General features: G+C 39.7%; 1 protein-coding gene across 1 annotated transcript in view; it reads right to left on the reverse strand.

Moving 5' to 3' along the window:
* LOC134188784 (liprin-alpha-1-like) overlaps positions 1 to 18,844 on the reverse strand; it is a 63,110-nt gene that overhangs the window by 33,983 nt on the left and 10,283 nt on the right. Inside the window, exons 7-13 of the mRNA XM_062656983.1 lie at positions 14,832 to 14,918; positions 10,916 to 11,041; positions 8,740 to 8,886; positions 7,840 to 7,947; positions 4,189 to 4,392; positions 4,072 to 4,134; positions 3,369 to 3,431 (exon numbers count right to left, since the gene is read on the reverse strand). Coding sequence (XP_062512967.1) covers positions 3,369 to 3,431; positions 4,072 to 4,134; positions 4,189 to 4,392; positions 7,840 to 7,947; positions 8,740 to 8,886; positions 10,916 to 11,041; positions 14,832 to 14,918 — 798 coding nt within the window. The remainder of the gene's footprint in view (positions 1 to 3,368; positions 3,432 to 4,071; positions 4,135 to 4,188; positions 4,393 to 7,839; positions 7,948 to 8,739; positions 8,887 to 10,915; positions 11,042 to 14,831; positions 14,919 to 18,844) is intronic.

An 18,844-nucleotide genomic window follows, 5' to 3' on the forward strand; every position in this document is an offset into this window, starting at 1 on the left:
CTACACATGCACGACCACACCCAAGATGCATTGTGTTACGTCTGCAAGTATGATCAACCTGACATCTTCATTACTTTCACAACAAACCCCAAACGGAACAACATTGAATTGAACTTGCTCCCTCAACAGCAATCATATCCACCTGCATGATATCATTGCAAGAGTGTTTCGGATCAACTTGGAAAAGAAAACAATGCAACTGTTCACTAAAGATAGCCTTTCTGGTTCCTGTCAATGTTGGCTGTATTCAGTAGAGTGGCAAAAGCGAGGTCTGCTACACGCTCATATTCCTTTACAAAATTCATGCTAATGACATAGATTCTACCATTTCAGCTAAACAGCCTAATCCTGATGAAGAACCTATACTGTTTGAATCATTATCAAGCACATGCTTCATGGACCCTGTGGTAATATGAATCGCTGCTCATCATGCATGAAAAATGGAAAAGGTACTTAAAAACTCAGAAGTGCAACCACACTTGACTGCCCTCCTACCCTTCTTGTCAGGCGTTTCTTGAGGTTCTTCTTTAATCCACAGCGTAAGACCGCTGTCTGGTCGCCAAACCAGTACGTACACTGTAGTATCGTAACGCACGTTACTAACACAGCACTGGAATATCAGCCAACTTTGGGCCACGACATCGAATCACACACCACAATCTTGATTCTCATGATCATTAGCGGTCCATGGGCTATAAATGAGAACAATTTCCAAAAGATCACCCAGTGGGCGGTCTCTTGGCTGGGCAATGTTTCAGAAAATCCCGGTAGTACCAAATCATATCCAAAGCGATTCTTCTTCATACCCAATAGGTCATGACAGATACTCCATGTATCACAGAAGACCGCATAATGGAGAGTTTACAGCAAAACTAAAGCAAAGATATCAAACATTGCAGGAAAATGTCAAGATGCTGAAGTGGACAACAGATGGGTCCCGTACAACCCAGTACTTCCACGAGCATTCCATGCACATATAAATGTTGAACTGTGCACAAGTATAAAGAGCATCAAGTATGCGCTCAAGTAAGTGGGTGCGATATGGCCGTTTTTCACTTGAAAACTGATCATGCCCCAAGAGAAGTAGCCACATACCAGACAGCTCGATACGTCAGCGCTTTGGAAGCACGTTGGAGAATACTCGGAAATCCTATTTATGAAAGACATCCATTAGTGATTCACTTAGCCGTTCACTTAAAGAATGGACAGAGAACTTATTTCACTAATCAAAACATTCACCAAAGGATTGAGCAACCTCCCAAAACACCTCTGACTGAATTTTTCACTTTGTACCAAACCAATAAGTTTGCAAAAACTCAGAAGTTCCACGATACTTCACTTGGAACAAACAGTCAAAACCGTGAAAACGGCAAGCATTTGGAGATGTAGTTACTGGACATCCTGATATGAAACACAGCTACACCCTTGCCAGAGTCTACACGGTACATCCACATCAGCAAGAATGCTTCTTCCTCGACTATTGCTACATACTGTGAGAGGACCTACTCCATTCAACGACCTGAAGACACTCAATGGCTTGCTTTGCAACAGTTTTCGTGATGCCTTTCGTGTTCGAGGTCTTCTGAAGATGATTTACATTAAAGTAAGTGCTTAGAGGAAGCAGTTGTTAGCCATTCACCTAGACTAAGAAGGCTTCGCAATCATACTCCACACATGCCAGCTGTCCAATCCATTCAAGTTGTGGGATGATTTTAAGACAGGAATGTCTGAAGATGTGCAGTATGAGTTTCAAGACATACTTGCTGGAACAGTGCTCTCTTGCCAGGATGTGAAGATCTGATATGTCTAGAAGACAGAGTTGCGTCTATGACTGGCCACACTTTCCAGTTTTATGGACTAACAAGTCCCATGCGAGATGATTTGGCAACAGGTAGCAAAATTATGAGAGAAAACCAACTACAATAGACACGAGCTCTAATAGCTCATTGCACACAATAAAATTAAGTTGACTGATGAGCAAAGAGCAACCTATCACAGCATTCTTTACAAACTAGACAAAGACTTTGAAGTTATTTCATTGATGCTCCAGAAGGTACTGGTAAAGCATTCTTACTAAATCTTCTGCTAGCAAAAATAAGATCACAAGATGACATTGCTCTGGCTACAGCTTCATCTGGTATTGCTGGCACATCGCTTTCTGGAGGTTAAACAACCAACTCAACTTGTAAACTTCCCAATTGACAAACGCTGAATCCCTCGTGTGCAACAATCCTCAGCAAGGATTGACAATCCGAGGAATAACAAGGGCGAAGAGAGACTGAGTCGAGTCTAGATATCAGGAGCAATAGCGACATCATGGGTGGCTTACTGTTAATATTATCTGGAGACTTTTGCCAGACTTTGCCAGTAATTCCTAGAGGAACAAGAGCAGATGAAATACATGCCTGTCTAAAATTTTCTCATCTATGGAACCACGTGGAAAAAGTGAGTCTAACAACAAATATGAGAAGTGTGCTGTATGAGAACAATGGTGGTTTGGACAATTCTACACTCTACTTCACAAGGCTGGAGAAGGACACATTGCAACAAGCAATCGATAGCTCTATTAGTATTCCTCAAGGATGGGGACAGATGGTAACAACACTTGAAGAATTGAAGGAACAAGTCTTTCCTAACATCTTGCATAACTATAGCAATGCAATATGGTTGTGAAGCCGAGTCATTTTGGCTCCAACAAACAACTCAATACGACGAGTCAATAAAGAGCTGATTACATAACACTTTTCCTTGGACCGAAACTGTCTATAAATCAATTGACACTGTGCCCAATGACTCTGCAACACATTATCTATCTGAGTTCTTAAATTCATTGGATCTATCTGGAATGCATCACATCTTGACCTTAAAAAAGGACTGTTCTATTATGCTCCTCAGAAATCTAGATCCTCCTCGATCGTGTAATGGTGCAAAACTTACAGCAAACAGCTGATGTCTCAGTGCATTGATGCAACAATTGCCACAGGAAAATACAAAGGCAAATATGTTTTCATTTCCAGAATACCATTAAAGCCCAGTGACTGTCCGTTTGAATTTACTAACCTACAGTAGCTGTTTGCATTGCAATGACCTTAAACAAGTCTCAAGGACAAAGCCTTACAGTGCAAGACTATACCTTAAACTCTTTGCTTTGCACACAGCCAGTTTTACGTAGCCTGTTGTAGAGTAGGTTCTAGCATCAGTCTATATATTTTATTTTGGTGAAGATGAAAAGAAAAAATGTTGTGTATCCAGAAAGCACTTCACTAGACTATAACTAGTATGACACCATCATGCACTTACCTGTAGGTGTACTACTTTAAATCTAAATATCTGTAACAGCATAGAACATGTACAAGCAGCAGACCTACCAGATTGTGTTTAAGACGCGTCATGTTCTGTCTCAACTGTTCCTGCTCTTTGAGTACTTGTTTCTAACACAAATTCAAACACATAAATCTGTCAATGATGCACATGGACGCTATATACAGTGTGCTCGCCAAAATTGTGTCCCTGCCAGCAATGCTAATTGAGTTAAACAACATTTATTAACGTTGATGTCACTCCAGCTTTGCGAAGTTTATGCATTGAGATTGATACTCAAATAAACACTATCTGAGATTGACACCCAAAATACCGATAAAGACTGTCAAGCATAACCTAATAAGAACTAAACGCCACCGTTACCCTCAGTAGCTCTTACCTGGCCTAGCAGGCAAAAACTTAGCTTTGTAGAAGTTGGGAACGTGTCAAAGCATTTGTGTCTTCCGTAACACGTAACTTAGCAGTTCAACTGGATACACACCGGTGTACACACGCCAAGACCAGCAACTAGCCACAAATGGAAATGGCACCGTGCCAAAGGTGGTATTTCATATAATAAGCTAGACACAGTCTATCTACAGAGTAATAGTCCAGTCCATGCTACCAACTTGCATTGCGTGTGTGAATTGGCAAAACTGGCCATTTTCCTCTCAATAACGACCATCTTAACCAGCAAAAAGCTGACAGTGCCAGCTCTGGCGAAAACACTGATATATCCAAGGAACCAATTAAAACACAGAAGGCTCTTACCCTCTCTTCTCGTAGATTCACCAAATCTGATCTTGTTGATTCTAAGTCACGACGAAGTGTCATCTGCACAAAAAATATCAAATAACCGGCAAATTGCATAATCAATACAAGACTGGCCTTCTCTTCATTTAGCTTCATCTTTTCAGAAAGGTATTGCTGCATTTTATCATTTGATTCATTCAGCATTTTCTCTAAAGTTGCTGACAGCCGCTTGATCTGATCATCTTTTCCCTGTTGTTGATCCAATGCCTGGCCTAACTCTGCAGCTCTTTCTTGAAGTTCAAACTCTAATTCTCCAACACGTTCAGACATGAGAAATGCCTAGCAACATTATAATCAGTCCATTTCTAAAACTATCACGCTGACAGTATACAACAATGTTTTCTCTGCTATGTGCATACATAATTTCACTGCGTGTAATTAATTACTAATCAGCATATTTCCTGCATACCGTAAAAGAAGTGCTGTGTGGCGACAAAAATCATGCTATTCGTGCAGTAAGCTTCATAGTGCACAATCAAATTTTGCATAATGACTTTCATTCTTTGTGCATGCGCATTCCTATTTGCAAACATTCTTTCAGCAATATCAATCCTCAACTACTGTCGGTGAAATGACCAGAAAGATAAGGAAGTCTTCCCACTCCCACAGATGACAAAAAACCAGCAATGTTACAGAAAGAGCAAATGCCTTAGTGGAAGAGATCAAAGTATTAGCTGAACCTGTGACAAATCACATTTCCTGACCATCAAACCACACGATTTACTTCCACATGATAAGAAAAAACTGGTCATTTTCTTTCAAAACTGCACAACATTCTTCATGGTATGTAGAAGGCCTGCTTACTTTACTGTTTTACTATAACTAGTTACACTGTCGCTTCAACCGCTATGAGTCTTCTGAACACCACGTACAATACGATTAATTGTCATGAAGAATTACAAATATACATACTATTTTCTAAACGTGCTATCTGTAAAATTTATCTAAAATCGTACATTGTGACTGTCGATTCGTGTGACAATTGCAATCATGAATTACTGTTCTGGTAAGAAACTCTTTCATGAACGTTTCATGGATTTGATTGGCTGTTCGGCGATGGTCTCTGGTTGCCACGTACAACATAAAGGAAACACTGCTCAGTGACTGGGCCCCCACAAGAGGTGTGGCACACATCTGCAGCACGACAGACAAAGTCAGCCAGCCACATAGTCTGCAGACTGGAAGTCGGTTTAGCCTTTTACGTTTAGTGTATGCTACTCGCAAAGTCTCGTGACTTTTACAAAGTTCCATCTCTTATAAGCTCATAGCTGAAATACCTTGCCTATGATACAAAAAAATCAGCAGCTGAATCTTGTTTTGTAGCTAAAGTTCTTGAGACAAAAACCTGACGTGACTCTAACATTACCTCTAATAGAGGTATCTGTATGTCCTAAAATCCCAGTCATAGTACTACATTGAGACTTTTGAAATTTGACCTCTTCACTTTTATATGTACTAGTACACATTGCTAGTACATATACAAACTAGTAATATGTGAACCTCCTTCGTGCGTCACTTCAAATGGAAGCTACAAAACAAAATGCATCGCATTGGGAGTAGCTTCTATCTGGAGTTGAGTTGAGTTGAAAAAATTGATTGAAACTTCCTATCGTCTAGTAGAGATCCATAAGTTACTGTAGAGGTGGGTCTACTATTCCGTACAAATGATTATTCCCATGCATGCATCACGCGAATTAAACTTCTAACTCTAAAATTGCTATTCTAGCACAGGATTCAGTCAGACTTCCAATTTTCTCCACTGTTATAACTACAGATTTTGTATGTTTTGTCTATCACTTTTACAGTCTAAATTTTGTATCTAAATACATAATAATAGTATAAATTTATCTACAATATCCGTAGTTGGTGATGCGCATTAGCAACAAAGTCATCTAACTAACATGCATTACTCTTCACACTTGTGCGTACTACGGCAGCAAGATTGGATGCTCCTAAATTTCCAGGTAGCGTCACTTGACATATAACGTTTCTGTTGTTTCTGTTGTTTCTGATTAAAAATTGACATCTCTGGCTAAATTGTCTCTCGTGTCAAACAGTGCCTAATTAGGCGATTAGCTATTGTCTTTCTTCGCCACGTGCAACACAAAAGAAATGAAAAGCACTTAAAGTGCTAAACCCTAAGCAGCGAGAAATTGACACTTTTCCAGTTCAGGGTACTTTGGTAGTAACCATATTTGGTTAGAAAAAACACACCTTTGCTCACATGACATGAAAGTGTGTACTCGTGACCAGTCTCGCCGTGCTTTCGTCATTTCCGAATGTTTAACCCTCGGCGCAATGATGAAAGCGCAGTGGGACTGGTCATGAGTCTAGTACCTATGGGTGTGTTCTTAAAACACCAAACGACTGATTTTAGTCTCAACAACAAGGCACAGGTATGTACTCCAATCGCAACAACACCAAACAGTTGCTGCACACGTACTGGCAAGCATGTACAACTTAACACCACCTAGCTGCACATCACTAGCATCCAACACTTGTTTAAACAGGCAGTCCTATCATCAAATGGTAAATCAGTTCGGTGCCTGACTGACTTGCAGTTGTTTTGTCGCAGGTTCACATACTCTCTGTTCGCTATGACCTTGAACGTACTCGAAAGTCACTAATTAAAACTGGAACATCCTGCATGACTCCGCCTACTAGTGATTTAGCCAGCAAGCCAGCCACAGAGATTAGGTGGCAACTGAACCCTGTCAGTATACCAATCCTCTCAAGTTACGTGACTTCTTCAAAGTCCCGGTCCTATGACTCGTAGCTTTCAATGATACAACCAGTGAGTATCTGGCTAAAGTAATTTTCAAAAGAAAAAAACAGTGGCTGATTAAGCTAATTACATAATTATTGTATATGAAAAGTACACTGTGTTTAACCAGAGTTGCCATTGATAAAGTATTGTAACTCAATCAAAACAGCTGGTACAATGTTTGAAGTAAAACTTTACCATGTTTTGAATGCATTTCTTCATACTTGTGGCCAAACTATTTACAAAACAAATGAAATTCCTCATCATTCCGTCATTTTATGAAAGTAAGATCTCCCATACTGCATAGTTCTCAGTCAGTCACTGAGTGATATCTACCCTTGCTGCAGTTAGCGATATTTAATTAAGTTAAATTGAAAATGTCAAGAGGGGTATTCAATTAGGGCTTTCTGAAAAAAGTAAAAAAGACAAGAAAAAATGAAAAACCAACGTAAATTGAATACTGTAGCAAGTTGTTCAAAACAGGAAAAGTGATGCATTGTGAACATGCATAATAACAATGCAAGAGGCTGTTGCTATAGTTGTAACAGCACTACTATTCGATGATGTTGAAACATAGCCATCAAGGCAAATGAGTGAAAGCATTACACAATCACCCCAAATGTAGCCCTCCTGATGCATTTTTTGGGATTTATCCATGCAATTGTACTTCACCACCTGTTAGAAGGACTATTGGCTCATTTGGATTGCAGTTTATGCACCAACTTTGCATTTCCCTTACAATTTCACGGATTTCTCCAAGACATCAAATCATGTTATGCTTTTTTCCAACTTTCTTTCTGTCTTTTCTGCTGGAGAATAAAAAGGACGGAAAGCCTTTCCAAGCTTTCCGGACAGAGAAACCCCAATCGAACACCTTAACCCACCTTTCTAATCTTTCCTTTTCTGAAAGTCCCAATCAAATATGCCCTAGATTACACAACTTCCCAACCAAAGCTTCTTACCTCTGTCTCCCTGGTTTGTTCTTCTGTTTCATCTGCTTCGCTCTTCTCCTTAACCCTTGTGTTGAGGATAGCCAATTCGTACTCTGCTGCTTTCAGACGATCTTCACTCTATACAGAAGAACTGACTTAGAAAGTGTAAGAAAAACCTTACAACAGTTTCTTTAACGAATATAATGCACCAAGACTCTTTATAGATCAATTGCTCCAGTGAGTTTAATGCAAAGACAAACAAAAGTTATCTGCTGTGGTTACTGACTTGCATCCACATATACTAAAGCACAAAAGCACAAACGCACAAAAGTTTGAAATGGCACCTTCACTATATGACAGATTTCATGTCTTCCTCATCTAAAGCACTAAAATTCCAATCCAACTCCAAATAATTCGTACATGACTATCAAAAAGCTCTCCCAAATCTGTCTAGTCTTTGACACATCACCTCTGTATAATCACATCTTCCACTTCTTCAGCTATAACCAAGTCCTTTCAGAAAGCGTGCCAATCCAATCAATCACATAACTTGTAATATTGAAAACACTGTCACTTGGCACAGTCGCTCTATCTACATTGTAAGTTCATGTGATTTTTCACTACAATATTGTAAATTTGCGTAATTTCTCAATCCATGGTGGTCAACTTCTTTCTTCGTTAATTAAAAACTTCACGACAGCTGCATAGTTTGCTTTCAGATCAATGAACACAGTTAAAACTATTTCACTTCCATCACAACCTGCAAACCCTAGAATTTAGTATAAGCAATTGGAAATAACACTTCGCATACAGTATACCTATAACAATCTACTCCATTTGTATAATGTACACAATGGCCATATTTGAAACCTTTCTTATTAAGTTTTTAATTAGGTCAGCATACACACATAACATTAATCGATGCAGTACCTCAGTCAAATGCCGTAATTTTACCCTTAACGTTTCTTCTAGCTTTTGGTTTACAATCGATAAATTTTCCACTTTTCCCGTTGTTTCAGTGTATTTAGTCTCCACTGCTTTCAATTGATCCTCCAGTTCAGCCTTTGCCTTCTCAGCCTAAACATCAAATCCCAATGACGCTAACAACCAAACCCAGTAATCATAAATATTAATGACAATTACATATTATCAAACGTTCAACATTTCCAATCAATTTCCCTACCTTCGCAGCTAAGCTACTCTAATCAAACTATGTCCATTCAAGACTTACACCATGCACTTTTAGAGAACATTTGCATGATCACCTCTAGGTGTTCACACTATGCATACCTACATACATACTAAATGTACCTGCACGATACTAGCTGATTACATTGTTCTTCACTCAAGCTATAACTACCAATAATAATAGTGTTCCAATAAAGTTCCTAGCAAATCACACTTTGTCACCAGAAACGTGAGGTCACGTCATGGTGTAGGTCTTCTGTATATGTAAAAAAACTTACCTCTTTCCCAAATGTTCATTAGAAATTGCAATCTCTACTTTTTTCTTTGCATTCAGTGCTAGATGTGACAAAGAATAAATACTTTCTGTTTGAACATGGCAAACTTTTGTGTTGGCTGTGACAACTACAGAATAATAGCCAGCTAGACAGCCAACAACTTGCAATTTGCATTGAAAATGTCTACACATAATCCAACTCAGCTTGGCAACTACTTTCTTCTGAAAAAACACTCTAAAGAGCTATAACGATAGTATAAGCCCAATACCCATTCAAACATATACATATCTACCGTACTGAAGCGATTAATATCCCAGGCCTCGAGTAAAGTCCCATCCCCACCTTTGGTCCAGGTCCTAAGATTTTCACACCTTTTTGCTCTTTAATTGGTGCTAATTGGCGCTTTCTATATAGACTAGCTTCTTTAATTGCCTACACATTTGGCAACCTGTTCTAGGCAGCTATGCCCAAGAGATATCGTAGCTTCGCTGTTGAATACAAGATCAGCGTTGTTGAATGGCATCAAGGCAATGGCTCAGTGGTGTCAAAAACCACCAACCAATTTAGCATTGACAGGAAGTGTTTGGGGGACTGGAATGCAAAGTACGAGGAGCTAAAGCGACACAAAGCAACTGCGAAAGGAAAGAAAGCAAGAAAGACGCACGATGGACGTGAACCATTAAGTGGACAGCTTGATGACTGGGTGTTTGACTTTTTGCAAGAGAGGCGAAACTTTGGCCTGGCAGTTTCTAACGTCGCACTGATAGAGAAAGCAAAGCGAGTTGCTGCAAAACTAAACATTGTATGTAGAATTTAAAGCAAGGAATGGATGGCTTGTCAGGTGGAAGCAATGCTTTAACGTAGGACTACGGCGCAAAACGAATGAGTCTCAAGCCATTCCAGAGCATTATCAAGATGACCTTCTCGGATTTCACCAACAAATTATCTGAAAAATTATCCGACAAACTATGCAGTTGCGTGAGACACATGACAGGTGGTTAATTACTTGTCAATTGATTAAGTTAATTGCTTCTGCCAATTAACACCTTTAGGTGTCAGATTTCGAGTAAAGTCCCATCCCCTAGTTTACCTTTGATGCTAACCAACCATGGGGGGTGGGGTATTAATCGCGTCAGTACGGTATATGTACTGACAGACAAATTCAACTCCAAGAGAACCCACATGGAAACACATATAAGCAATAAAATTGGTTTCAATTAGTGCATTATGTGACGGAGCAATACCCAGCAAACACACAAACACACATTCAGTTAGATATGAAAGTACCTAGAGCACATATAAAAACTGATCCAGTATGACTCAATGATTTCCATTAGTTTACAGAAGGATTGATTGCATACACAAGTCAGAGGTCAAGTAAGAATTATTGACAGTTATTGACTGCTAATACTGACAAGACACTGCTTGGTCCCTGTAAAAATCTAGCAGAAGTACTTCATATACTCAATAACTGTAGTCCAACCTGGTTGGTGCATGCATATAATCTTGTTTCACAAAAAAAGTCTGAACTATGTTTACAAGTGCAATGGAACTTGTCCTCTCTCTTTCTACCAGTGTCCATTTGTTCAGCTGTGTTTAACCATCTACAACAATTGTAGCTATCCTATCAATTTCAGAATCACCTTGTTAAGCGCCTTCTCCACCAGAGAATGAGCCTTCAATGCTTGCTTCATGTCTTCTGTTCCTAGTGAAAGTTCCTGCTGAAGATTAGCTACATGTGTAATCAAGTCATCCCTTTGACGATGTGCCTAAAGCACAACACAACCATAAACAACGTAACTATAATGACAAGAGCACAATAGCACAAACAACACAGTAGCTACATAGCTTAATTGGTCATTCTTTACACTAGGCAGCTAAGAAGGTCAACAAAAAGCATTGTACAATAAACAGTTTGCGCTTCCTACAGCAAACGTATCAGGTGGATTCATCCCATTTTTGCAAAGTACATGTACATACAACATTCACTACATTACCTAAGCAAAACAAAAAGTAAAATGTTTGGATTCTGTTGCAATGTTTTTGCAATAAGTATCTCACTCCCCAACAGCAAACTCATATAACTACAGAATCAATTGAAACTTGGTTTACTGTAGCTATTCTGTCATTTTGTCGCAATCCCTGCGTAATCTTCCATCTATCGTTTTAATTAACGCTTTTCTTGAGTTTATGTTCAGTATCTGTAAGAGCAAGTATCGATATCAACTGTTTATGCTAAAGCTGATTTCTATATGAAACCTCTACGCTTGCAACGGAGCATGTCCATGACTACTCGAATTTGTCATTGCAGTGCATGGTCCCCTCTCAAGGGACCAACACCCGCATAAAATTTCTCAATGACGCTACACCTTACAGTTCATTCAAACACACACCCACACCAGCCCTGTCTAGACTGTATGTGTCGTCGTCCTCTGCAACACTTCCAGCAATCAAAGACTTTATGCTGATTGAAGCCGCTCTTCTACCGCTAGTGTTTCTCTCTAAATTCTGATTGCAATTGCACCAAATCCAACCTACACATTTCCAGTACCGAGTGCTACATGGGGAGTGTCTCGTCACAGTCCCTCACTGTCCACCTCGCCAACTGCAATTGCATACAGTATCTGCTCGCATACACTTTTGCCGCTGCTCATATCTACGCTCACGCAGAAAAAGAATGAAGTATAAAAACATTTTCAAAAATAAGAAACAAGTTGATGTAAGGGTGCTCTGTGACATCTTTCGTATACAGACTGACTGAGCAATACATCATACTTCATTGCTACATAGAGACACTATAATACGTGTTTTATACCTTACTAATTAGAAAATGGTGCATTGTAGGGATGATGTATTGCTCAGTCAGTCTGTATACAAAAGATATCACAGCACACCCTACAAGATCTTGTTTCCATGTAAGGCAACCCCACATCTTTCTCATTTTTCAGAATGTTTTCATACTTGTATATATGCAAGTTGCAGCTGCACATGAGAGTTTCTGATATCTTTTGCAAAACATTTCAAAACCCTTGCACAAGCAGCAACACATGTCCCAAGTTCTAATACTAAAATAATAACTGTTGCTCTCATATATGTAAATTATGTCATGACATGTCCTAATAAACAACCATTACCTGTCTAGATGACCAGGTCAAGCCTACAACACAATGTAGTCATACAAAATCAATTCCTCATTTAATCATGTATTACTCTGAAAAGCAAGATCAATAGTTGCACTACTCGGTATTCTTATCAGAAATGGCAAAGCCAGCAGTTTGGTGGTTGAGAGAGTTCACTGCGGGTTGGAAGAATAAATTACACGACTTTCCCGATCGCACCCCCACTTAGCAAGTTGTCAACACAAGCTGCAGGAAGAGATTCCAAAGTATCATATACTACAGGCAGTACAAGTGTACCATATCACAACAACTACTTAGCAGAAACTGTGTCAAGCCTAGCACCCTGATGCAGCCACTCCCTTTTGTGGCTAGTTGTTGGTCTTAGCATGCCTACAGCTGTGCAAGCTGTGCCACAGTTGGAACACTATTGGGAAAGCATGAATACTTCGACACACTCCCGACATCCACAAGAATAAAACTATGAATCACAAGTCTTTCCATAAGGGGTCGTTCAAAATTATCAACAATTTCACAACAAGCGTACAAAGTGCACACTAGGGGAGAGGGAGTAATGGCCTCTTTACGCTTTATAAAATGTTGATTGGTAGCAAAACAGCTCATGCAAATTTCTCTGTTTTCCATGGCCAGAAGCATCATGCATTGTTCCCATGCTAGTCACATGTATGAACGAGATTTGTAAACATGTACGACCATGGACAGGCTATTCTGGATTTGTTCTAGAACATCGGCCGTCCATAAACAGCCCAGCTGTCTCTACCATGACTTCCTTAATGTTTTTGCCTTTGTCCACTTCAATGACTGGAAACCTCAAGCTGACATCATTTAAGCGGGTCAACTGGAATGGAAGAAGAACTGTATCAATGCAGATCAAAACCTTGAAGATTACACGTCAAGCTATTGAATTGTGCATCAACAATATTGCGTACACTTTGGAGAAGGGAGAGGGAGCTTCTGAAAAGTGTGCACTATGTATGCTCGTAAAATTGTCGATAATTTTGAATGATCTCTGAGTGGACCATTATATTTAACTAGTTCTACCCTGTCCTATGGGTGGTAGCAAATTAACTTAGTGCGTTTACACTTATTAGGCAACAAAAATGAAAAAATTAACACGCACGCACAAGCCGCCCGGTGACCGGATTAACTCTTGCACTCTACTTTACCAGTTGGGAATTATGTACAGTACATCCACATACTTGATTAATTAAACAAACAAACTGTGGCACATCTTATTTTAGGCCGCCAAAGTCTCATTTCGGGCCGTCAAAGACAGTCTAGGCAAAATCCGACTCAACCATTCATCTCGGATGGTCAAACTCGACCCGGCTGCTGCATTTCGCAACAATAGGAGACTGGCATCGTGTCGATCGGCACGTTACAGACAGACATCCATGTGGACAGACGGTAACGGGCGTTGGCGTATTATAGTTAGGATGTGTAAGATGAGTGCGTCTACAAAAACTGCAAGTTGTAAAGATGACGATTCAGTTCTAGTAAATGGTATCAGGTTACACATGACGTGTTTAGTTATGCATTAATCCCAAAACTGTAAAAAGTTGCAAGTGACTTGTTGGAAAATCCTGGCTTGAACACAACTGCTAGCAGATAAATGAATTTCATATTAGTAGAGCTGCCAACTAGAATCCAACAACACCTCTAACTATTAGAACATGACAGCACATAGATTACTAAAAGTTAGCTAACTGTTCACATTTACATGATGAGAATTTTAAGTGTCCACACTGGCAACTGAATCGCGATCCGATTTAGACAAATCCAACCCACATAGGGAGGTAGCTTCAACTGCGTTCTGGATCATGATTGGTGGAATACAATTAGAAATTATGGGCGCTACCTCCACGTATGCTACGAGTAGTCGGAACATCTAACCGTCCTCACTCATCTTTCGCTCACCTTACATCGTTGTATCAACGCTTTCCACAAGGAAAGAACCCACACACACATACACATCTGTGATCAGTCACGTGATACCTAAAGAGACAGAGGTATCGTTCTCAAAGTGCAGTGTGGACGTTCGATACCCAGATCAGATTACAATCAGCACGATCACGATCCAATCACGATCCATTCTGGTCTAGTGTGGAGAGGGCTTAAAAGCATTACTACTAAACTGACTCAAGTAAATAAGTGTCTTAAGAGTGGCATTATTGCAACAACAACAACCCAGTGTATTCAGCACCAAAAACAGTTTAGAGTACATCTCGAAACTAGTAAAGTGCCATGCATACTTGTGTGCATTAGGCACGATTGTCTATTTCTAACGCTTCTCACAAAACTGACATTAAATTAGGGCACATCTAATCAAAAACTATGATTATTCAAATCAGTTTTGATAAAGTTAAGGAACTTATGGAAAATTACTTGCAGCAACAGTTCTGAAAATGATTATATGCCTCACCTTTTCAAGCTGTTTATTTCTGTGTTCTAACTTCGATTTCAGTTTACTTACAACAGCCTCATAGCTTCTTGCAGTAGCCTCAAACCCCTATAAATCACAAATTGATCTTCACATTCAGTGCTGGGTGCAACAGTACTGTTAACCTGCACATGCGCGCGCGTGCGCACGCACGCACGCATGCACGCACGCACGCACACACACACACACACACACACACACACACACACACACACACACACACACACACACACAGGTTTTGTCACGTATAATTAACAAGAATGACTGTATCGTAAACATATCCGTGCACAGTAGTAACAACTGCAATGACCACAAACAAAACCATTAGTAATGCTTCTGCCAATGTTTAACTACATTATATAAACATGCTTAAAACAAACCATTGTATTTACAAATTATATTGTTATGCTTTCCCATTCAAACAATACTCAGTTTGAGTACAGGCATGCACTCTTTTCAGATTTTGCCATGCTAAACTGTAACACAATGATAGTACGTATGTACAGTCCATGTCAAAACTATTGACACATTTCCGGTTTATTTTACTATTTTTGAAAAGTTTTCTAATTTTGTTATTTACTAAGAAACCGTGCCACTTTTTTCTCAAATCGCTGAAAAACAGTCACAAAAGCTATTCCATAGTATGCGCATCTGCGTAGAGAACTTTTCCATCATGAAACGAGTCATGAAGACAACGCCGCAATATTCTGCTACTATACCGCTCCAGAACTAGAAAACCATCTAAGATCTGCCAACTTTTACGTGTTTCTCAATCTACTGTTTCCTGAACTCTCCAAACACTGGACACTGATGAAGGAATTCAATGCAGAACTTCCTGTGGAAGACCAAAAACTAGCTGAAAACCATCGAACAGCTTCAATTAGTGAACATGACGCAACAAGGAACAACAAATCAGCAAACAAACTTGCACATCAGCTTGCAGCGCAGGAAGTTGTCGTCATGCAGTTCTTCCACCAGCAGAAAAACTTCATGACGCAAGTATCGCTACACAATGCGTAAAAACTAAAATTCAGCTGCTAGTGAAGCTAGAAAAACAAGACTCTGAGCGTCACGGTTTCTCGATTAGCCAGCTAGCTCACCAGATCTTGTACGAAGTAGAAAACTTCATCAAGCGGCATGTTAAGCTTCATAGGCCTCAAAACATTCATGAACTGGAAGACGTAATCCAGGTGGAGTGGCACTTGCTCACGCTTGTGCTCTGTTGCCGTTAAACGCAGGTCTAGCCGAACGAGCCTTTGTCTAGAGCTAGGATAGAATGCTATCAAAAATTAAAGGAGAACACAAGCTACTGATGCGCACTTGTGAGTTTCCAAAAGTCCAGCAAACCTACAAACATACACAAAACGAACGTGACCTGAAATGGATGCGTTTCTGCTCACGCTACCCGTGGCCACGCCTCCAAGTGTAAGTGTGTCAATAGTTTTGACGCGGACTGTATATATATATATATATATATATATATATATCTAATTAAAAACTTCCAAAATAGTCAAAACAAAGACAATACTATACATCACATGTTGTCAATCAAAGCAATAACAGTCCTACTAATTTTGCATATACAATAAATAGCTGCTACAACACCGATTTCCTTTACTGTAATCACCTTCCTCCAAGTAGTCCACCACAATCACACACACAGTGGTAATTAAAGGGGAAGTCCAACAAAAATGAACTTAACTTGTATGAGTAGATCTTACAAAGACAAATCGATTGGTACAAGTTAGTCCTATATTTTCGCTTTCGTAACCAAGAACAAGTGATGTTTCTATGATGTGCAACACTCACGCACTCGCTCTCCGCTTCCTGGTCAATTAAGCTCCACCCACTGTTTAAGGAAGACAGCTACAAATATATCGAGAATGCCAAATGTGAATGCTAAGATATTATGAAGATCCGCTCTCTAAAGTAAAATGGTGCCGGTAGAGCTGTTTTTCCGTCAGACTTTCAAGCAAAATTCCCCACTAGTACAGCTTACCTAGAGAACACGCTTTGCTCAAGTAATTGTTTATCCTTGTTCTTTAAGTATCTGAAAAGAAACGTTCAGAGCGCCGTCTAGCGTGTGCTACAGAGGACATTCCTATTTTCACATCCAGTCTGCTCTCTTTCTTTAGCCGCTGATTGGTAAAAGGTTACAATCCCAGATGTGAAAATGTGATCGTCGTCTGTTGTACAACAGACGATGTGCTGAACGTTTCTCTTCAGATATTAAAAGAAAAAGGATAAACAAATATTCAAACAAAAGCGTGTTCTCTAGGTAAGCCGTAGTAATGAGGAATTCTGCTTGAAAGTCTGATGGAAAAACGGCTCTATCGACACCATTTTACTTTAGATAGGAACCACTGATTGCAAGAAGGCAGATCTTTATAATATCTTCATTTACATTCAGCATTCTCGATATATCTGTAGCAGTCGTCCGTAAACGCATTGATTCATTTGCAGTGGGCGGAGCTTAATCAACAGTAAGCGGAAAGCGAGTGCATGGGAGTTGTCCATCATAGAAACAGGGCTCATTCTCGGTTACAAAAGTGAAAATAACAGAGTAACTTATACTGATCGATTTGTCTTCGTAAGATCTACTCATACAAGTTCATTTTTGTTGGACTTCCCTTTTAACAATTTTGTTTACGGAACAAAAACTAGAGTCAGTGGTTGTGTGTAACAACCCTGTAAATCACATTATTAACTGTTCAGATTTGCGTTACACTTTGCCAAGATAAATGTCTTACACTGCCAGTGCACTGTACGGTACAAAAAATTATAGTTTGTTTGAGCACACTTCAAATTTCACAAAATCCCTCACGCAGGACCGTTGGAGCCGGTCCAGCCGGTCTGGCTACTTTTTTCTACAGTGAACTTTCACCAGAGACCTATATTACAGGGCCATGAAACCTGTCCATGCAGTCAGTCTGCTTTTGTACAGACTATCTTTAAAAAAAATTCCAACAGTCGACGATTGCCCAAAAATTCCGGTTGAAATATAGGTGATTAAATGACTAATATATGTTTACTCAAAACAAAACTATATTATAGAATCTTGACTTAATTAATTGCTTTTACGCTGCCCTGAGGTCATTGCTATAGCCAGCTTTACAGCAATGGTTGGTAAACAAAAGTAATTATTCAAGAGCCTGCTGTGCAATAGATTATTATCTAACAGTAAACTGGAAGACTGCTCTCTTGGTGCACTATTCTTTGACCACACCCTCTTAGAGCGGGTTATGCCAGACCACTTTTGAAAAGCTTCCTACAAGCCTGTTGACACATACACATCAAATTACTGTGAGCAGGTTAGCTCTACTTTACATCCCACTTGGAAAGTAAATTAAGTTTGTGAAACAAACAGATTGAATTATTCAGCACTCAAATTTTCACAACTGGCTAGAAACAAAGTTGGCCTCCTGAGCCTACCTGCATTGCAACAATATATAGTACACCTACGAAGTTTCAATGAGCTGCTAAAATTAAATTAATACAAAACTATATACAGTTGGAGCAGTAAGTGCACGTGCACAGTCACAAATAAGCGTAAGTCTAGCTTATTTAACCACATTGCTGCAAAATCACAGCAAGCTCTTAGAGCTACTTACAGCAACAAAAAAATCAAAGTGAAGGATAAGATACAAACGTAAAATAACTAGCTAATGCACCAATTTTGAAAAGAGAAGTATCAAAGATCATGTAATAATACCTATCAATGCCTACATTATCCAAGGTTCTAACCAGGTATCCTTAGCTAACCATAGCAACCCACTATGCCTCTAGCCTAGTTTGCGATGCCTCAACGATGGCCTCAACGATGGCCTCCACACCTTCCATTGCAACCAAGCCACTAGGATTGTACACTTGCTGCTGGGTCTTAAGGTTGGTTAACAGATGCATGCACTGCGATTCGATCTGACAGTGTGCGCCAATCATCCAAGGATGCCGCCGTCGGAGCGCAGTGGCACACAGTTGAGCGCAGTGGCACACAG

The sequence above is a fragment of the Corticium candelabrum genome, chromosome 13 (genome assembly GCF_963422355.1).
Source record: "Corticium candelabrum chromosome 13, ooCorCand1.1, whole genome shotgun sequence".
NCBI classification, from domain to species: domain Eukaryota; kingdom Metazoa; phylum Porifera; class Homoscleromorpha; order Homosclerophorida; family Plakinidae; genus Corticium; species Corticium candelabrum.